This window comes from Tinamus guttatus, unplaced genomic scaffold (genome assembly GCF_059628265.1).
Source record: "Tinamus guttatus ecotype Peru unplaced genomic scaffold, ASM5962826v1 Tinamus_guttatus_pri_ptg000146l, whole genome shotgun sequence".
In the NCBI taxonomy this organism is placed as follows: domain Eukaryota; kingdom Metazoa; phylum Chordata; class Aves; order Tinamiformes; family Tinamidae; genus Tinamus; species Tinamus guttatus.
In genome coordinates, this window is record NW_028288680.1 from 611,985 (window position 1) to 634,321 (window position 22,337).

General features: G+C 38.0%; 1 protein-coding gene across 2 annotated transcripts in view; it reads right to left on the reverse strand.

The window, feature by feature from the left end:
* Window positions 1-254: 254 nt before the first annotated feature.
* The window catches only part of VPS13A (vacuolar protein sorting 13 homolog A), a 97,577-nt gene continuing 75,494 nt past the window's right edge, over window positions 255-22,337 (reverse strand). For both annotated transcript variants that reach the window (XM_088522077.1, XM_088522078.1), the window contains 18 exons: window positions 21,964-22,117; window positions 21,236-21,382; window positions 20,540-20,621; window positions 19,050-19,119; window positions 18,389-18,494; window positions 16,986-17,099; window positions 16,287-16,432; window positions 16,114-16,195; window positions 14,789-14,902; window positions 14,314-14,389; window positions 14,046-14,209; window positions 13,657-13,702; window positions 13,250-13,373; window positions 12,778-12,892; window positions 4,196-4,281; window positions 3,512-3,635; window positions 2,125-2,199; window positions 255-450 (listed from right to left, as the gene is read on the reverse strand). In XM_088522077.1, coding sequence (XP_088378203.1) covers window positions 400-450; window positions 2,125-2,199; window positions 3,512-3,635; window positions 4,196-4,281; window positions 12,778-12,892; window positions 13,250-13,373; window positions 13,657-13,702; window positions 14,046-14,209; window positions 14,314-14,389; window positions 14,789-14,902; window positions 16,114-16,195; window positions 16,287-16,432; window positions 16,986-17,099; window positions 18,389-18,494; window positions 19,050-19,119; window positions 20,540-20,621; window positions 21,236-21,382; window positions 21,964-22,117 — 1,876 coding nt within the window. In that variant the 3' untranslated portion in view covers window positions 255-399. The remainder of the gene's footprint in view (window positions 451-2,124; window positions 2,200-3,511; window positions 3,636-4,195; window positions 4,282-12,777; window positions 12,893-13,249; window positions 13,374-13,656; window positions 13,703-14,045; window positions 14,210-14,313; window positions 14,390-14,788; window positions 14,903-16,113; window positions 16,196-16,286; window positions 16,433-16,985; window positions 17,100-18,388; window positions 18,495-19,049; window positions 19,120-20,539; window positions 20,622-21,235; window positions 21,383-21,963; window positions 22,118-22,337) is intronic.

Genomic DNA, 22,337 nt, shown 5'->3' on the forward strand with positions numbered 1-22,337 from the left:
TTGGATTTAAATCAAACATCTGCTCTGCATAATACCATAAGAATTACTCCAGAGTTCAATTTCAGTATCAAATGTAAAGTAATTGGACGTAAAATATGCTCACTTTATACTGTATTTTCAAAAATGAAATCTGGAATTCATAAGCAAAAAAATCCAGTATGTCAAAAGTAGGCTGATTTGGTTTTTGAACACTTTTTTTTTAACGGCAACTATTTTTGTGACAATGATTCAATAGTGATATATCAGAAGACTGATGCAACAATAATAAAGTTTCACAAATCCTCTTTTCCTCCTTTCTTTTTCTTTTGATATTTACAGTTCAAGTGGTTCTGCATGACAAAGAGGAATTAAAGGTAACTTGTTGATTCAGTGTTCTTCATGTCTCGTCGTCTTCAGTGATTACAGTTTTGGCTGATTCTCTCTCACTTCTTCCAGTTTAGAAAGTATCCACTGTGTAAGGCAAAAGGAGAAAATAAAAGTGTTTCCTTAGTAGAAACCATGCAGAACAACTGGAAATTTCAATGCGAAGGACAGACTCTTCACCATCCACTCTTTTCCCTAGCTGAGCTTTAGCACAATGCCAGCAATCCTTCCATGGATTATTAATTCTTGATTTTTTTTGCATGAAGATAGAAATGTTTAAATACCAAGATCTGATATGGGCACACTGAGGACCACGGCCAAGCTGACTGGATTCAGCAGCTCAGCGAAAGGTATTTTATAAAAATAAAGGACACCACAGGCCATCGTTGCTAATGCTGTACATTGGTCTAGAACTCAAGGCCATAAAAGACAATGGAAAAGAACAGTTTGCGTCAACGTGATAATACTGTTACTCTGAAATCAGTTAATTCATTTTCTTGAATTTCAAATTTGCATGCTTTTTTAACATACTAAAAGGGGAATTAGTTCCTGAAAGTTTAGAAAAAATGTAAGGGACAGTGACATGAGATACATATATATGTATGTGTATATATATGTATATATATATATATATATATATATATATACAGCTTTCAGGAAAGATGAGTGGATCGTCACAAATCAGATGCCGCGTTAGGGAGAAAGTGGAGCCCTGCAGCCGCCGGGTCTGAAGGGAATGCGCGCCTGCTTAGCTGGACACTGGAGGCTTGGAGGGAGACACAGCTCTGCCAGAAACGACTACGTCCCACAGGGGCAGAAATACCTTGTGCTGCCCCCGGACAAGCAAGGGACAAGGTCCATGGAGCGGGGAGCTCTCGGGGGTCCCTGCCGCCCCTGGCTGCGCGGACGGGCGCAGACGGCAGCGCTGAAGCCCCGCGGCCGCGTCGGGCCCGGGGGCACCCGCGGCAGCACCGGCCACCGGGGCTGCTCCTCAGGCCCCCATTCCCGCTACATCTGGTTTTGTAAAGTGCATAGGCTTTTCCAGGGGAAAAAACATCACAATAAACATTTTTGTGAAACATATGTGTCGTCTTTCCAGTTTTCTTTTCCTTGCACCCCTCTTGGAGTTTGTTTTACTTTGTTTTTTAGGAGAACCTAAAAACAGTTGGTTTGGACCAACTGTTTTTGAAATGGAGTCATGAACCTGTCATTTAAATGTCCCTCTGCACAATGGCCATATGGCAACACTGAATTTAAACCAGGTTTCCTAAGGATTGTGTTCCAACTGAATCAACCCCTACACACAGAGGAGACCTCTGGCTTATACTGAAGCACTGCATAAATAAAATTCACTGCCTAAATAAAACATTTACACGTTACATGTAAAAACATATGCTTTTTACCCTCATTCACAAAAGCTTCATATCCAACCTACTAAATCAGCAGCCATTAGGGTTGACAGAAATAGGCAGGTTTATTCACTAATATTTATGTGCTTTATATGAATGACAAAAATCCTTATAAGCATCTACTTGCAAGTGGGAAAACAGCTGGTATTTCACACTGCAAATGCCAGCCGGCCGCGCCGAAAGCTGGGCCGCCCCAACCCGTGTCAGCTCCAACCCGGTTCAACTCCAGCGGGAAGCAACACAAACCACAAAACACTTCTTGTCAGCACCCACGAGGCCGGGAACATTGCTATTCTGCTTATCTCTATATCAAGCGTTACACAATATAATTTCATTAAGATTCTGAGTTTACCTTAGCATCTTCGGGGGTTTTAAAATTAATAATTTTTCCAAATTCTTTGGCATGGAACACAGACTTAACTCGTTCCTAAAAAATTAAAAAAATCAGGAGTGAGTTCAGTTTCTTCAAACTGGCCAAGTAAGAGGTTATCTACCCAAGGCCGTGCGTGGAGCCGGCGCGCCGCGCGCCCGTGGCCCTGGTCGTGCGCGTTCCCACGGGAGCTGCTCTCCGTGCGCCGGGAGGGGAACGTTCCCGCACTGCCCCGCGAGCCCCAGCTATAGAAACAGGCAGGGACGGAAAGCAGATAATGAAATATGGGGGATCACAAAATCCAGGAATAAGTAAAAATTGGCAATTCTTCGTTCCCATCATTGCCGCAGTTCCACGGACTCGCGGGCAGCGCGGACACGGGCGCTGCTCTGCCGGACGCGGCCTCCAGCCCCAGCGGGGACGCTGGGGACGCGAGGAGGCCCAAAGCACCGCTCTGTGCAGGCTAAAGGAAGTGTGCTCCGGCACTGCCTGAAAGGGCAGAAACCAAGAATTATGGCAGGGTCTCCTCTCGCACATGCAGACAAAACGGCCAGCTTGGAAGACGATGATTAACACAGCTCTGCCCTGCATGCTCTCTGCAACAGAGATGAACCAAAAAAAAAAAAAAGAAGTGAAAAACTGAATGACTTCGTTCTTACAGATACGACACCACGACTGCCCTGACATCCTCATGTTTTATTACGTGTGAAGCTTATTTTTAAAAGAGGAGAAAGTAAAGAAAGGCAAGTAAATTTGTTGATTCAAAAGCAATTTAGTCACTATCCTGACACAAATCTAGGGTTAGTTCTTTGGGTGCCTTGCCTCTATAAGCAAGCTCTGTCGCCAGTGCTTGGCTTTGTTTTTTTTAAATGCAACTGAAAGCGACATTCCTCAGCTTGAGCTGAGAAGGGTAAAACAGGCACACCTCACCATGATTTTTATAAGGATATTATACTTTTGAAGGACTTGATCACTAGCAGATGGAAAAAATCCTTTATGCATAGCATATGCAAGGGGATTGGTCTAACATACACGAATTTCTGTGACAACAGTAATTTTGCATATTTTACGCGCTGACTTTGGACTTTAGACAGAATGCATGATGGATATTCTGTGACCTTCTAGAGAAAAACAGAGTACCACAAGGCAGTGCATTTAGCAAAAGGATGGCTGAGAAACACAAGTTTTCAGATGCAAGTTTCCATTCTGCTCCACATGCGCGGCCGGTGATCCCGGTAGTTTCCTAACGGCAAACGCCAGCTCCCCTCCCCGCGCCCCCGTGCCTGGGAACCCAGGGCTCCGCGCGGCGGGGAGGACGCGGGGAGGACGCGGGGAGGACGCAGAGCGCCGCGGGACGGGGCCCTCCTACCTTGGCCTCAATGCGCAGCCTCCTGCCGTCCACAATGAAGGGCTCCTTGGTGAACTCGTCGTACGTGTACTGCCACTCACACGTGAGCTGCCCAAAGGTGCCTTTTGTCACAAACAACACGCCGCTACACAGGACAAAGCAAAATCAGCAATTTAAGAATTAACGTTAAAAGGAAATCCCTAAAAGTTACCACGTTATGTGTTAAACTAATCACTGAAAGCGATGTCATTGTTTAAAAACAGCTCGTGTCCAGCTACACGTAACCATCATACAGTGTAACTTGTGGAAGTCTCAGTTCTGAAGGTTCACCCAATGGCCAATTTTCTTTTCCTTTAATAGCAGAACAGTAACACTACTTCTATTACGGACTCTTCATCTAAGAGGGATGCCTGACATCCCAGTGCTAGACCTTACTGACTTCCCATTCCTGTTATCCCTTTTTTCTGCAGGATGCTAATTTATAGATGAATCCCACATTTCCACTGGTTTCAGCCTGACCAGATTTACAGCAAAACTCAGCAGTGCTGCCCTAAGCAAGATTATTATTGCATTAAGCATGATTTCCCCATTTTCCTATCCATGCATGTAATGCCAGACACATGAAAGCAGCTACCCATACTAAAGCAGGCTTATTTTGATGATACAATTTCAAGTTACTTATTAATCAGACACAAAATGGTTTACCTTTTAGTTACCATTAACAAATCCGTACTGTTTACCATGGCATGCGCAATATATCTGAATTTTGCAAATCTTCCATTTTCAATTTTCTAAAAGAGATAAAAATTGTATAGCTTAGAATATGCCATTAAAATGTCATGTATTCATTTTGTGCTTAAAATATATTTATCCACATGGTTTTAAATAAAAGGCTACTTTCATAAAGTCAGCATGTGACTGATCTGTGACATCTTATGTTACTGATTACAATTATTTCATCTCTCTCAACGCAGCTATATATGTAACATCAACTCTAACCAAATCTGACCAAGAACAATAATGTAATTTCCAAAAAGACTTCAGAACTCATTTTTTATTTATTATTAGTGCTTTCCAAACTTGTATTGATCCCTGAAGTTTAGAGTGAGCATAAGAAATAAGCAGATTCAGAAAAATCTGAGGGACCTTTAAGCGGAGTCATCTACAAAATATCAATCATTAATCCTCACCCTCACACAAGAACACAAGACTGTGCAGACAGCAAAACTAAATAAACATACTTCAGATAATGCTGAGTGTATTTCTATTTGTTTTTGGCTTTTTTTGGTTTCTAATCAACTTGCTTAATTCCTACGTTTTCTGTGAATACTACAGTAGAACTTCCTTTACTAGGAAATTGAACCTAAAATATGAATGAGAGCAGATTATTCAGTTTTAAATACTAAGGTTTTCCTGACTTTCCAAGCTGTGAGTGACCAAATTAATACTCCTGCACCCCAGTTTGGGATAGCAGCATGACTGCTGGCATGTTCCCCATCTGCTGCAAGTTGGAAGAGAAAACAGATTAGCACGAATAAGTACGATTTAATAAACCATTACCTATGAACATGCTGCTGCAGATACCACAACCCAATATTGTGTAAAAACATGTTAAGTTAATCAATAAAACAAGTTAAAACAATAAAACAATTTTATGAGTTTATGAGTTATAAGTTATCAGCTTTACAACGATTTATATTCTCTAGATGAAAGAAAATGTCCATTTAATTAGGCCTACACTAAAACTGGAAAATCTGAAAACAAGCCAACAGAGAACTCCACTTGGTCTAACATCTTTATTTTTTTAAAAAAAGATGCCTTCCTTCAAAGATGCTGGTTATTTAGTGACCAAGACACACAAACACTTGAATAACTTCCAAACTTGTCAGAAAAAAAAAGATCATAAAAAGCACAAACGGCATGCAGGAAAGTCTGTGTTATTTCACTCCCTCTAACTCAGCTGGGCTGCAAAATCACAACAACTCACCACATGTCTACCCGCGCTAAGTCACTGCTTGAATTTAGTCCTGCCAGAGCTAAAGGGAAGGAAGAATTCAACAAGAAAAATGGTATGAGAAATAAGAAAGGCCTTGGCACTTTTCTCCTCTCTTTTCTAAAGACAATTTTGGAAACTCCTTATTCAGGGTCCACGTGGGAGTTGCCCTCCTCCCGATCTGAATCTCTCCCTGCCTCTTGTATGAAGTAGGAGCTTGGAATTCTTCAAATAACTGAAAAACCAATGGACAAAAACCCCACAACCTCTCAAACTGCCACCCGCAATGTGGAAAGGAGACAAACCGGAGGGCCGGAGAGGGCGCCCGCCCTTGGGAGCACCCGCACGAGCGACAACAGCCCAAAGACACCGCGGCCCGGCCCAGCGGAGCCGCTTGCGTGGCGTGAGCAGCGCACCGAGACAGACAAGCAAAGGATGAAGGAAAAAAAGGTCGGGAATTCACATATTTTAGGGAAATTTTGTGGGTGGAAGAGAAAGCACTAGTGAGCATAAAAAAAAAAATCATAGTTGTGTTTAGTGTTCAAAACTGCGACACCACCGGTGATCTCTCTTTGTGACCAAAACTACTCCAACTCCTTCAAGCACAAACATCATCACTCGTATGTAAAAAAAAGACTGTAGGTGTAAAAGATTGTACTTAGCAACCACTGCCTGCAGGGCTTCATGAGGATGGAAAGCACCTTCATTCTCCTGCACGGACAGATCCCTGCTCCTAGGCTTCGTGTCGTGTGAAGGTGAGGCTGGCGCTGGGTACCTCTTCCTGCCTCTCCCTTTCTGCTCTGTTGCTTTGGGCAAATCGTACCACCCTGCTGCCATTTTTTGAGTTTATAGATGATGGACTGAGAATTGCAAAAATGAATATGGATATACTGTACTTTGCTGACCCAGAGATAATCTGACGAAAAAACTACTTAAATGTCTCTGAAAGTCAAGAAAGTATATTTCATTTTATTGAGATTCACAAACCAGCTATCTACTCAGCAGGAGGTGCTGCCGGCGCGTCCTGCGCTGTCTCTCAGGGAAGTTCACCCTGTAAATTGCAGCTGTAAAAAGCAGACTAGTGCAAGCCTGCGCCTCCTTCGTCTTACCTGTAGTACATTTGTCTGTCACTGCAGCAACCTAATGCCAGCTAGGATCACCTACGTAGACAGAGGCTTGCAGAAACGCTCGCTGTCCTGAAGCTTTCCAAGAGCTGGATTTGCAGAGCATCCCAACCTCACCCCATGGCCCCATTCCCTGGGTAGGCACACAGGGACCTTTGGAAAAGCAGAAATGGGGCAGCACCGGGCACAAGTCGTGGAGAGCAACTTAACGTGTCCCTGGTACTCGACACACGAAAGTCTGAATACACTTATCACCTCTCTTGAACTAATTTCATCTGAATCAGTATCTCAAAACCCCTTTGAAGACTGTGACTGCTTAAAAGATTGTTACATATGTCTGCCATCCTTTATTCTTCCTTCATCTTCAGTTTACATTTGAATTTTTAACTGGATTTTAGACCGAAATAAATTTTATCTATTTCCTCATAGGCTGCCCAGATGTACAAACGTGAAGGGCTTGTGGTTAGACTCCATGATCTTGGAGGTCTTTTCCAACCCTAATGATTGTGTTTCTATGAACTCTGATGGCAATTTGCTGCTGTGAATTGCTGATACACCAGCAATATTAAACCACTTTCTTGGCTCACCTCAAAATGAAGTGACCTTCTAAAAACACAGAATTACTATCTCATCCAATTAACCTCGTCTAATACTCATCTTCCCCACAGAACCATTTCAATGATTCCAAACAGTATTTTCCAGATTATCTAGGGTCGACATGCGAGGAAAGCACCCCCTAACAGCTATGACATAAACCCTCCCTTCCCCGCGCTGCGGGATCCCCCGTCCCCGGCTCCCGCAGCGCTCGGCGCTGAGGCGGCGGCGGCAGCGGCGACGCGGGTTCCTCGGCCGGCGGCCGCGGGACCGACACGAGCGCAGGCCGCGCGGCCGGGCCGCAGCCCCGCGGGCGCCGGGCGCTTCGCAGAGCTTCGTTTCTCCTCACGCCAGACGCGACCTGAACAGGGCGGCTGGCAGAACAAACTGGGCTGGTATTCAGCTAAACACCAACAAACTCATTTGAGGAGCTGTGCGGAAAACCCTCTCTGACCTACACTTTCGACATGACTTCCAGGTCTAGATTTTTTGTGTGTTTTCAAGCCAAAACGATGGTTCTTTCCCCATTTGTAGCCCCTGAGGTGCTTCCTGGATTGGGCAGTAAGACCTCAGCGTTTCTCTCCGCGGTGCCTGTGCCAGGCAGCTCAGCCCAGCACATGCTCTGCCCAGGACAACTCAAGGTCCTGCCTGCTTTCCTGCAGCACGTAAACCTCCACAAGCCACAGTGAAACTGTGAGTCACACCGACTTCCACGTGCTCCTCAACTACTGGTTTTCTTTAGTTTCCAATAAGTACGTAGAGGCCTTCTATTTGGCGGGCTGAATAACACCCAAATACTGCACATGCAAGTGGGGTCTGCACTCTAGGGCCCCCAGGGAGGAAGGGAGCCAACAGCTGCGACCCAGACCCCACATGTGAGCGGATGCCCGATAAAGGCCACAACACAGAACAAAACGGGGGTGTTCTGGGCTGCTGGAGGGATTTGTCCTTGCAGCTTTATGGAGCAAAGCCCCACCTTCAGCAGCTACATCCTGCAGTGCGTTCGACGTGACCTCAGCCCGAGGGCCGCGCTGGCGGGGAAGGCCGTGACGCCCTTTCCCCTTTCCACAGGCGTTCAGCTCGTTCCAACGCTCTGCCGCTCCATCTGGAGCTCAGCTCAACTCACGACCAAAACCAGGGACGCTGAGCGGAAGCCTGAGCTGACCCAACGCTTGTTACCTTTCCTTTGCCCTGTCCCCATTCTCTCTTTTCTGCTGCCACATCCAGTGCAGAAGCAGGAGCACAAGTCTGGTCTGCCGGCGCGTTTGGTGACTACAGCGTGTGCTGAGCTGGCCATGACGAATGGAGAAACGAATCCTGCCATCACAGGCAGTGTGATTATTGGCTGTCCTAAATCCGCTTATTTACTATTAATCCATATTAAGAGGATGGTACTCGAAACAGAAACAATTAATTATTTGTGCAAAACGAGTATTTTTTTTTGATACAAATACTTCAGAAATAAAACTGTTCTCCATGAAACAGAGAAAATAATGAAAGGTATATAACCCTATTTGCTTACTTTCCTAGCCATTGTTTTTCTGATTTTTTTTTTGCAGGTGGCATTTTAAAACCTCTGTATATACACCTGGGAGAAGGAAAAAAGAGTTATTTTTAAGCCATATAATGAGGCTTAAAGCAATAAAAAGCAATAAAGCTATGGTGTCAGATCAAGAAATGCTGCAATTTCCACAAACTTTTACTTCCAGATCCTGCAATGATTTGCGAATTTTAAGTTAAGAAAATTGCAGGGTTGGCTCAAGTTTCTAGTTATACGGGACTCCTAAAAACCAGAAGTCCTGTTTTTGCAGGGATGCTTCTGTCAAAGAAGTAACGGTACTTCTATTTAAAACTCTTTTAGAATGAAGATATAGATTTTGTTATAAAATTTACATGCTTTTTTGGCGGGGGGGAGAAGACAGGTCACAACAGAAGAAAGGCAAAATTTGATGGGATAAAATAAAAAAGAAATTGCACTAAAAAGTCAATTATAAGCACACCAAAGGAAAAAGAAATGTTAAATAACAGCTTTAAAAGGTACTCTTCTCAGCCTACGGCTAGTTAAACACAGCAATAAGTTGTCAAAAAGCCAAACTTCATAACTCCCTCAACACGGCTTTTTTCAGGACCCGAGGCCAGAACCGTTTCCTGCCTCTTTCCAGCGCGCACCCCCGGCCGGGGCTCCCTGCTCAGCCCGGCCCGGACGGACGGAGCTCCGTATTTAAATGTATTTAAATGTATTTAAATGTATTTAAATGTAACCTGCTCCCCGGCAGCTCCGCGGCTCCCGCAGCCCCTGTGCCCCAGAGCTCCCCGCGCCGCTCCAGAGCCAGCCTCGTTCCTCAGCCACTGGCAGGAAAGGTGACTCTTGTCTGCAGTAACTACTGATACACGGAAATACTGATGCATTAAAAAAGAGGGAAACTACTCAGACTTCCCAGCGAAAAGAAAAATACAAACAAATCGCAAAAATAATTTTAAAGCAAGTAACACAAAGCTACACACACGCAAAAAAATACAATACAGAATTATGGGGATTTAGTTGTTTTTCACATTTTTTTTTCCTTCCATCTTGCTTAATTAAGAACTAAATACTTCTGCACTTTACACCCACCTCTTTGCCACTTTATAAAGTGGCATACTCTTTGCCACTTCGCACACGCCTACACATGCCTCAGTTTGGCACTGGAGACTTCTTTTGATTTGTTGTTGTTGTTTTTATGAAGACATTAAAGAATGATTTAACAAAGGAGTAATTTGTACTCCCAACCCTAAGCAACTAAATAAACACTTGTCCTTCACATCCCTCAGGATTCCAAATGATACATAAACTCAACATTTAAAAATAGCCCTAAAAGCAACAATGAACAAAAAAATAAATATATTAAGTTTTCCTTTTTAAAAATATAAACTTGTAAATAAATGCTTTTTTTTTGGACAACTAGTGTTTCTGTACAATCTAGTTCCAGGAAACACGAGGAACAATGTTGGAACAGAACAGATGAATCCATTTTTAGATATACTTTTTATATGTTTATTGTTTAAAAAAAGAAAACTGGACAAAATACTTCTGAAATATAAAATAAATAGAATATAAAACAATCAAACAGCATTTTAATAGCAGTAATGACAGTACAACTCAGTAAAGTTACACTAAACACATTTAAAGGCATTGCATCTAACAAATTATGATAAAAAGTGTAAAACACTTATGTAAATGCAAAAACAAATTAAATACACCTAAGAGAACCGCATCTGGAAATAAACTCTAATTCACAGTAATACTTTGTATTTCTTTATACTGTTAAATATTTAAATATTATAATCTAATATCCAACTCTCTGTATAGAGATTATTATTTTTATTATATTCTTTACCTCTTCCCCTAACATCTGACATCGTGTACTTCATTTGCCCGCATTTTATTTTTGCACAATTTTAAAAATATGAGGTTAATAGCCGACAATGCTGATTTCTCAGTGGGAACTATAGCAGCAACATTTAATTCTCAAAGGTCAAAAGAATAAGACAGAGGCCCTGCATAGCTGTAAGAGTCCACATTATCCTAACTGCCATCATCATCATCGCTACTACTGTGAGTGTTAGTCCATTCCCTGTAGGCCTGTCTTTTCTGAAAGCATGATAAGGGAAGAAGAAAGCAGAAGTATTAGTTCAGAAGAGCATTAGTTTGAGCTGGAAAGTTAGTTGATTAAAGCAAAATAAAAACCTCAAAAGAAAGCAATTCTGGTAATTTGGGATACAACACAAACACTCAATGTCACATGTATCCTATTTCTATTTGGTCAGCATATGCAGGTACCATCTGTAAAAAGAAGTTGTATTTAAATGTAACCTGGTGTGCTGCTGAAACTGCAACAGCACCGTGAGGGCAGGCAGGGTGGTCACCAGACCTGCGGCCACGGAAATGATACAAAAGGGGAAATTATTCTTATTTTTCTGTAAGAAAACACTAAGCTAGTAAAGAACTACTTCAGGGAGGAACATGCAAGATTCTGAGTCTCATGCAAATACGAGAAACACCTCTAGAACAAAAAACATTAATATACACAACAGCAGTAAGATTAAGACATCAAAGATACTATACCAGCAACTAACACCTGTAAAACAAATTGCATAATTTGTTTTGTGAAGTTGTTCTCTAATGTGGCTGCCTATGTTGAAAGACTCTTGTTTGTATTTTTCATAACCCTTCTTCAAGAACACTTCTACTGAGAACTGTCAGCAACAAAAAGTAGTATGAAAAATGCCAATTTTCAACTTCAGCTTCTCACAAATGGTAGCTGCCCCCCCAAAATGACAGGTAGTCCTTATTCCCTATGTTTTTCAAGTTGGTAAATTGCAGGTGGTGGTACTCACCCACGCAATACCACAAAAATTAGAACCACGTATTTTAGAAGTGGTTCAATGCTATGTTCTTCTATGCGAATTTGGGCAAAGCTAAGAAACAAAACCAATGCAAAGTCATTTCACAGGTTTGAGCATTTTAAATCTGAACTTGCTGGCTTGCTAACATTCTGTTTTCATAATAGATCATTAAACAGAAAAGGGGATGTTTTGGAATCCATTTGCCTACCAGAAGGAAGAAAAAGTGCCATTAAGCGTTCCTTGGCAGCAGGTGTAACTGTGCTCAGCTGTAAGAGCCTCTTCGCCCCGGGCGCCGCGGCTCCGCAGAGCGCTCCGAGCAGGGAGCGCACGGGACGCGGCCGCGGCTCCGAGCAACGGGAGCATCCGCATGGGAGCCGGACATGGAACAACCTGCACGTCCCAAAACAGTCTTAAGGGGCTACTTAATTCTTATAATATTCTCCAAAGTAAGTTTTGCTGGTTCAGAAAAAAAGTTTATTTTTGTATGACATCTCCAACATTTCTTGGCACGCTGCTAAAATGAATTATTCAATGTGTAATTAAAAAGGTCTATTATTTTTATATCCCCAGTTTTCATTTGCCTAGTCAATATTTTCAACTTTATTTCTTAAAAACTCTGTTTTATTTATATCAAAGAAAAAAAAACTCTATAAACTAACAGTTGAAATTTTTTCCACTTTAAAAAAGTGGAAAAAGTTCAATTGCTGTCAACTGAGTCCTGGTCCTGGGTTTCACAAGGAGCTGAATAGCAGCTGAATTATTAAAGAGTAATTATTCAAACTAAAAGCTGCTTAAGGCACTATTGATACAAACAGTGTTCCACTTCAAGTTATTTGTAAATCCTTTCAACGATATAAATACAAATATTTTGAGTTTGAAATGGTATGTTTTCCAAAAAAAAAATCTAAAACCTGTGTTTAAAATGTATATTATAAAATTATTAGAAAATGTATCTGTGTGTCTGTCAACTGTTTTATCAAATATAAAAGGTTAAAAAAAAACATATAAATCTTTTTCTCCTTTTAAATTGTTCTTCGTCTTGCACAAAGCTCTCTATATGTTGGTACAAATAGAGTGTCTTTCCCAAAATCCCTTAGGAAAGTAAACAGGACTTAAAAAAAAAAGTTAAATATTTATTTCGATATCAGATGAACTATATTTTATGATAAAATATCTTTCAGTTTCTTCACCTGTAACATTTGACTCCCGGTTCCATCTCTTAGCCTGTAAGGTCTAATAACTCCATCTTCACCAAAGAAGCGAGGAGGGCGCAGACTTATCACATCTTCTGATGAATCTGCAACTCTGAGAATAAAACAAAAATAATTAAAATACATACCATGTCTCCCCTATGTTTTTTCAACTGTAATATTTAGTAAAGTTCAAAAATTATTTAAAATACAAATTAAATTCAAGTATTAGTAAAGTGACACCTTTGGTACAGGCATACACACCCAGGACATATGAACTAACAAAAGACTTAGCTCAGATATTCAATTTCATTCAAAAAATGATTATTAGAAAAATCAGATGGCAACGCATGGGTGCAATATCAATTACTATTTGAATAAAAATTTCTCACACAAATGATACAAAGACAAAGTATTCCTTCTATTCTCTGTTCCATCCAATATGCCATGCTTCATTACTTATTTCACTTACTTTTTAATGCCCTGAAATGTGCTGCTTGCCATATCTATGATTCCACCGGTAGGCCTAGCTACTGCTCCCACTAAACCTTTTCCAACACCTTTGAAAAAGCCAGCTGCTCCTTCTCTTTGGGCTCCTAAAAGTTTGAAAAGCAGCAAATAATTATAAAACATTCTGACATTTTTCTTATTACAATAATGTTAGCAAATGTAATTTATAGGTAATTATCTAATTACATATGATAAGTAAATACAATTTCCTCCATACAAAGTTCATCATCAATAGTACCTTAATTATAGGCAAGAACATAAAATCTGATACAAATTTCTATAGTTCTCAGATTTATGACCCCTCTCATCAAATGTCAAAAATTTTAGATTGTAAGAACACATATAAAACATGGTAAGACCTGTACTTACCTCTTATTGGTTTTGTAACTATTCCCGTTATGCCACTGACAAAACCCTACCAAGAGAAATCAACAAGATTTAACACAGGTATCTTCATTTTCATACATTATTACAATTTTCTTATTATTTCAAAAGTGAATAACCTCAAAGCGTATGTTTTCAGGGAATGTAAAATCCACCGCTAAGTGAAAAGAATCAGAAATATCTGCTTCAGTTTCTCCTTTCTACCCAATTCTCATGCATTTTTCTTTAAAACTACCGCTCTATTGGGGCAATATATTTGCAAAAAATTAGGATTCAAACGGAGAGATGCAACTCGTGGCAATTAGGGCAGTCTATAGGTATATTACTCTTGTCTGGATAAAATCTATTAATAATTATTCCTTCTGTCTCCTTACAGAAACTAATCCTTTTCCTCCACGAGTGATACCCTCTCTTAGACCAGTGGGTTGTCTATTCATGGCTTCTCTCCTTTTCTGCTGGTAATCCTCATCCATAGTTATTGCAGCTACTCCTTTTGCCATTGCACCTGTGATTCTTGAGGCTGCACCAGCTAATCCACCTACGAGAAAATCAAAGTCTCTAAGTAAAATGCCAATGTGATTTATAAATACTCTGTTACACTGCTCTCTACGTGTACACTGCTGTAATAATACTGAAACTTACCAACAGCTCCCCCTACTAGTGCTTTAAGTCCCAAGGCCATTCCTTCTATAAATTCTTCAGGACCCTGGATGGCTCCCTAAAAGAAAATCACATTTATTTAAAGTTTTAAATATGAGGTTTATAGACATATATATAGTGTATGCACAGGCACCTGCAGAGAGAGAGAGAGAGAGAGAGAAAGAAAATGAGAATTATTTTAAAATACTAATTCAGTCTTGGAATTCTGATCAGACAAATGCAAAAAGCGGAGTTACTGAAAAGTAAGCAGCATAAAGTCTTTTGTGAATTAAGTGTTAGAGACTATCCTCTCTTTTTTCTTGTCTGAATTTTCTAGTAACATTTCCTGGCACTTTCACTATGAATTTTCAATTATAAATCTAAGATAAATATTTACTAATAAAACTGATGTTTTCAAAGCAATCCATACAGAATTATCTGTGCTATATTTCATATGCAGCCAGTAGAGTCTTTTTACCTGATAAGGCTCATAGAACAATGCTTCAACTCCTTCAGACAAGCCCCTTATGAATCCAAATGGATTACCCAAGACATCAAGGCCAAGAATAAGAACATACATCTGTTTAATAGCCTAAAATAAAATTAGATTGTTTTTAGTAAAATATTGCAGAAATCACACAATGAGTAAAACAAACAGAATACTTGAGACAGTACAGACGTGAAAAAGATTAGTATACTAAGAACTCAATATAACTGAAGAACTAGAAATAGTAACATTTAAAAGGATTTTACAATAAGTAAATCATAGAAGCCCACAATTAAGTCAGCCAAAGCAACTCTACTTTTTGAAAGCAGTCACAAATAACTGAAATTAACTCTTCTGAGATTTTATGAAAAAGGCACATTATCCGGATTTTTCTCACACTGCACAACTACGAAATTTGATCTGCTTGCATATCCTGAGAGGAAATTTTGTCCACTGTGATTAACATGAAGAATTGGATATAAAATAATAATAATAATAATAAAATGCTCCTAGGGGATTTCCAACCGTCTCTCTGTAGAAGAATCAAAAGTATGATAGACAACCCATTTCCCAATTAAAGCAGAACTTTTCTCTTTTAGAGTTGGTAGAGCACAAAATAAATACATTCTAAGAAGATCTCTTAACAATGATGTGTGGGTAAAAGAGGCCTCATCTTTTTGCAGTAATGTGTCTACTGATCTCTCTCCTCAAAATGTTGGGATCCAGCAGGTCAAAGAGGGATAATAATTCTGATGGTAGTGGAGTTTGAGAGAAAGCATTCTCAGTTTGATACAAATCAAACCAGGAATGTTTTATCAGAATGGCACTGTGTGTGCTATTTACTCCAGGAGTTTTGTTAACCATGATATTTTCCCTCTAGCAGGAAATTTAGAAATAATGCACCATTGCTTTCTTGCCCTATAGTTTCTTCCAGAATAAGAAATTTGATTCAACTAATGAATAACAGTTTCTTGTGAGCTGGGCGTCTCATTTATTCAATTTTTTTTTTTTTTGTCAAAAACCCACCAAGATGTCAAGGAGAATTCAAAGACTCGGCTTCCAGGAAATATTAAAAAGTTACATTAAGAAAGGATGTACTAAGAAGAGAGGAAACAGATGATGATTATTCTTATTTTAAAATGACCTCCCCCTCCCTTTATAAATTAGGAGATTGTAATTTAAAGCAATAGCTTTTTCCTGTGATTTATACAAATATACAAGCCTGAAAGGTTTTATGCATTTTCACAGAACTGAAAGCATATAGCAACTCACTTAAAACAGATATTCACTGAAAAAATAAACTATACTATTCCAACCTGTTTTGAATAATGCTTTATAACTGCTGATTGCAATTGTTGTGTAGTACAGAAGTGATAGTTTAGTTCAAAGAACGCCAACCTAAAAAAGAAAAAAAAAAAGGCAGTCATATTATTCACCGCAAAAAAAAACATAACAAAAATTAGATTGATGTGATCTCTTTTTAACCTACTTAAAGACAACATCTTGTACATCTGTGAGTGTGGCACCTATACTCTTCAGCAGGAGATTCAAAGATTGAAGTGGTATCAATTCATTCTTTCTTTCTTCTTTGTTGCTATCTTCTCCACCCGTACTAAGTGAAAAGCTTAAGTGTAACTGAAGAATAAAAACAAAAGTGGAAAAAATATACAAATGTCTATCAGAAGTATCATATTTCTCCTTTTGTAATTTTGTTAGAAGATTTAAAATTTGAGATATGGCATTTCTATACTTGATTGAAATCAGACTGAATAAATACAGAAAATACAAATACACCATTTAAGGTGACAAAACGATACTGCAATTCAAACTGAACACATACAACTACTTTTAAGAAACTAGGAACTGCTTACCTTTTTCTTCATTTTCTTCTCTCTTTTTTTTTTTCTTTAAAGAAAAGAAGTACCCAGAATTTTTTAGCTATAATTTCAGTCATTATCTTGTTTCCAAACTATTATTTGTTTCTATTACTAATACCAAAATGTGCAGCACACTGAAAATAATAAACACAGTGTCTAACCAGGAATGAGAAGGAAAGTCCAAAGGAAAGAAAAAAAGATTTTTTTTAAATTTTTGAATTCCCCTACAATTTTTCAAATTCCTGTTATGTAGGAGACAAAGAAATTCTCCATTCAGAGAGCAAGCACAACATACTGTGAGAAAGGCATACCTTTATTGGAGAGATATGAAAGAACTCATACAAGCTGATTTGTGATGTATCCATTGACGACACACTCATCAGCTCTTCTTGAAGAGATTCTACATCCTTTTTGAAGAGTTCCAACTGTGAATGAATTTTCAAAAAATACTACTTGCATATGTAGAATATTTAAGCCATTTAATCTTTACGTAAATTTATAAAATTCCATCTTGAGATATTTAGATTCCTAACTTGCTTGCAATGTTATTACAGCCATGCACTTCTCTGGTTGTTATACATCTCTAATTTCCATTTTCTATTTCCCAATGACCAGCTATTTACCTTTTGTTTTTATTTTTGTATAAACCTGATCATCACTACTTCTTTTCCAATTCTGGCATGTAAATTAGGGAAAACAAAGCAAAATAACATCTCTTTTCATCATACATTTTACTTGGTATAATAAGAAAATATCTTTTAATGTGCTATTGGAAAGCATCTCTTGTCTTTATTCATCCAGGCAGATCTTACCTACAGGTTTTTCTGGTTCATTTTTTACTAGAAGCACCTTTTATTAAAATGCAGACAAAACAACACCACACATTCTGCTTAACAGTACCTCATCAATGTCTCATATAGTGAAACTCGTATTTCAGTATAGTTAGAAAAACAACTTGACTGATACCGTTCAGAACTGCATTATTACAGTATATCACTTGGCTGCTTCAGGTTCCTTGGCAAAACCAAGACCCTTCACTTCCTCTGTCACCTTTAGCTTTGGTCTGAAGTTTTCACTGCCGAAGAAAATGACCATGCACTTCATGCCATTTCATCTGATTTCTACTTTTCTTATGAACAAATTCCTCTCATTCACCCTGTAGTATAAGTCAGTCCTCTCCCACTGCCCTTCTCTTTGCAGTACTTCTTGGTATAATCATTTCAATTGTATCGTTTACCTATTTCGCAATCTCATATAAAATTACTAAACAAACTTCCTCTCTCCACTCCCTAAAGGGCCTTTATCAGCCCTTTCCTGACGAAGTATTTTCTAGATATTTTTTGGCAGGTCTAAGAAGAAAATATTATTTTCACTCTTTTCCTGTTCTTTTTATTGGAAACATCAACCAGGTATTGTAAAGACTGCATAGAGTCTTTTTAACATTTTTAACTTTTACTTTTATTCCTTTAGTAAGGTTTTAAAGACTTTTTAGATATTATACCAAAATAAGGATAAATGAGAGCCTACTGTTTGCCTCGAAAAACAGTACTTCTTTAAAACCCCATAGTTTCCTATTATTCCCAGATACAACACTCAGTCGATGCCTTAGCCATACAAGAATGAGTTGCTTTTTTGTTGTTGTTCTGTTTTTGAATATAGTTTAAATAATTACACATGTAAATATATCAATCTTTAAACAACAGAAGGTTTTTACCTCTTGGTCACTGGGGACATCAGTCTGTGTAAAGAATTCTACCAGTGCATACAGGAACCCAAGGTCTAGTCTGAGATCCATCTCCTGAATCAGGACCTTAAAATACCTGTACAACACATACACACACACACACACACAAATAAATAAATAAAAGTAACTATTTTATGAAAAAACAAAGAGCTTTAAATAACAAAGTACAAGCTAGCATATTTAGGGCATAGGGTATTTGTTTCACTTATTAATTTCACATACTTACCTTTTTCTTAATTATTTATAGGGGGTGTCATCAGTTTTAGTTAAAAGAAAGCAGTATAAGGTAAACATATATTTTGTAAACAGAACTATTTTATTGAAAGAGCAGCATTTGGCACTAGGGATAGCATTGTTAAATGCAGTTTACTTTCCAAACTAAAAAGCATAAAAATCTATATTCAGAATTCCTAAAAATGCTTCTTTTACTCTCGAATCACATGGATAATAACCTTTATTCTGGAATCACATGCATAATAATAAAACTTTCACCTCTCTTTTTGAAGTGCTCTCTTCTTTTCTAGAATGAATTGGTACAAAATCATCTTGTCTTATTTTTGCTGCTACTTTTGTTTTAAAGCCTGAATAGAAATGATCAATGGCAAAAGAGATGGAATGTTGAAATACTTACTTAATGTGAGATATTTGTGAATGTCCTGCAGTTCTCATAACAATACTGACATCTGTAAATGGTTTTGGTGCTATGAAGTCGTAAAATAAAAAGAGATCAGAACAGATTTTTGTATGCTTGAGATATATATATATATGTGTGTGTGTGTAAAATTTCATGCATTTAATATGAAAAAGCCATACATGGTTAGGATTTTTTCAATCCTATGAAGCAAGAATATATAATGGATGAGACAGGAAAACAACTAATTTGGGGAAAAGAGCAGGAACTGAAAGGAGAAGGATTCAAGAATGAAATGGAACAATAAAATTCTATTTCATTTATTTATCTCTGAAAAATGTATCATTGACCAGGCCAAATTAATGCTGATAATCTTAGCCACATACAATTTCTGCAATCATGGGATAAATTTATATTTCCAAAGACTGATCTAAAAATACAAATACAGAATAAGCAAATTATGTTCTTCAAATTCATGCACTCTAAATTGACCGTAATCAGGATGAGCATTGTCATAATAGCTTCTGAAGAAGAATACAGTATTCTTCATCTCAACCCAGACTCTTTCCTGCCAATACCCTCGTCTTCCAAATGACTTTGCCCTGAGAAAGTTTATGGAATACTCTTCGAAAAAAGCTCAGCAGTTCATCACATCATGCATTGACTTTGGACCAAGCAGTGCAGAACCTGGAAGGTACTTTCAGACAAAACTATGTCTAAATTTAAAATAATTTGTGAGGCACCATTTAAAAGGTCAACAGACGACAAATTATGTCTTGTTTACATTTAGACTACTATAGGCAGAAGTTTCTTTTATAACTTAGCTAAGAGAGTAGCATGCAGTTTCATTACTGGATACAAGTAAATTAGAAATAAGCTTCATAAACACCACTATTAGGATAAACTGAACAACTTATTTTAATCAGTAGATAAAAATCTAGTAACTAGATATGAAAAGTCAGGTTTAGCACTAGAACCCTCATTACCCTGGCACTCCAAGTGTAAGCAATAAACCGGGCAACACGTTTGTTGCCATCAGGCCTAGCAACAATTCGACTTTTCCATTTTTAGCAGGTAACATTTCTTCTGCGTTACTTATTTTTGTTCTGATTTGCATGCAACTGCCACAACCACAATTTCAGCTTGAACTAAATTTGACTTAAGACTTATGTTCTCAGAGAGCACCAATTAGTATTTCAGTAAGATGCTCTTCAAAGGTATGATACTGATGAATAAAGCAGTTTTTTATTCTTTCTTCTAACAATCGTTAACAATTTACATGGCTTTCTCTAAGTCCTCTTTGTGGAGCTGGGGAAGCAATTTTCTCTAACATTCGTATTTGTATTTTGTCTAGTTAGTTTTCCAGGGAAGTCTCTAAATTTTTAAACAAGCAGTTTTCACCGAATAGAACTAGCAAGGTGGAACTTCATTAAAAACAAGCACCTCTTCCTTCTGTAAGTATAAATTACGTTAAAACTAGAACAACAAACCTGAATCCAGGGTGATGGACTTTGGAGGTTTAATAGGATAGAACACAAAGGGAAATATGGCTCCAGGAATCTGGTTTTGTATCTAGTAAGGGTAAGGACAGGACAAGGTGTGGCATGTTAGCTTTTCAAGACATGAAATATTTTAAAAGCAGGACAAGCAAAGAATTATATATTACCTGTTAATCTGCCCTAATTAGAAAGCAGAGAAAGACACTACTGTGGTTCAAAATAACTGTTTTCAAAATGAAATTATTCACTCCAAATAATCTAGAAAAGCTTCTCACATTATTCACTGCAAATAATCTAGAAAAGCTTCTCACAATCTGTGGTCATAAATGGTAGAAAAAGGTTTTGCAGAGGATAAATTAAAAAAAAAAAAAAAAACACTTGAACATATAAAATATAGCAAGTTTTACCCAATTTTCAGTTACTTGCAATTAGAGACCACTGAGGAAAGATCATGGAAAATGAATGGTAGATGGATTTCTCTCAGTATTTTTAGGTGTCTGGTTGTTTTGAATTTTATAAAAATCTGGTAGTATTTCCATAAAAAGATTGAGAATCAGTGACGTAAAAGCCAGTGGCTACGGTTAATTTGAAAACAACAAGAAAAACCCAAAGTTTCTAAAAAATTAATCCTTCTAACTTTCCATATTTTTTCCTATATGCAACTCCCTGTTCTTTGGCAACACTCACCTGTATCCTGTAAATTTGTACTCTGAAAGACTTCTGATGGGCAGATGAACTATATTCTACTTTTAAAGCTGGTAGATAATTTCTTCTGATAGGAATCTCATTTGGCTGTTGAATTTTCATGTTACTTCCATTAGGAGTTAAACACACCTATTATATCATTAAAGAAAAGTATGCAATGTGTTTCAAAATGTTGCTTTTTCCACAACATATTTTAAGTTTTACAGTTTTATTAAGGAACCAATAACAAAAGATTAATGGTAAGGCTTTTACAGCTTTCTAGTCAGATGTCAAAACTATTTAAATCAATCAAGTTTTGTCTTAAATTTCAAGAGACACAAAACTAGTAAGTGCATATATATGTTGAAATTATGAAATTAATTTTTGATATTTCTGTGTTTGAATCACATGGGTGAATCATTCCATAATAAGCCACTTGAAAAATTCAAGACTTTTTGTTAAAACAAACAAACCAAAGCCAATCACCCAGTTATATCAGATTAAGAAAATGTAAAGTTTCTTTCCTGCAGTTTTGCATATATTTAGTCTCATAATCTGCAAACTTTCAAACCTTCATGGAATCTTTCTAGACAGAGATAAAGAAGGAATTTCAAATGGGACTGGATAAATCAGTCATCTCAATTTTCACTGGAAATATTTTGGGAGACAAAAAAAAAAAAATGTTATCTTTGTTCTATGTACACATGCAAACAATAGTTATCAAGTATTACCAAAACATTTGATTCCAGCTCAATAATCTTATTTTCTGAAGGAGTAAGTTCGCAGTAATCTTTAAATTCTTGTTCTAATTTATCAGTTTGTTTAACACTCATAGGTCTCCATCTTGACTTCTTCTTGGGTTTTGTCTCCCAAACCACATCAGAACTTCGAAAATCATAGAAAGGATCAAGAGAAAAGGATTAGGTATTTCAAATTAAACTTTACTTATTTTAGCATGGCTTTTAGTATGTCATAATGATGAAATGAGAAAAAAAAAATCACAAAACATTCCTGGGGTAAATGACCCAAATGGCCCTATGCCTTCTCAGTTCTAAACAGAAGGCCAATCTTTCCAATGTAATGCATAAAAAATAAGTTTACGGCA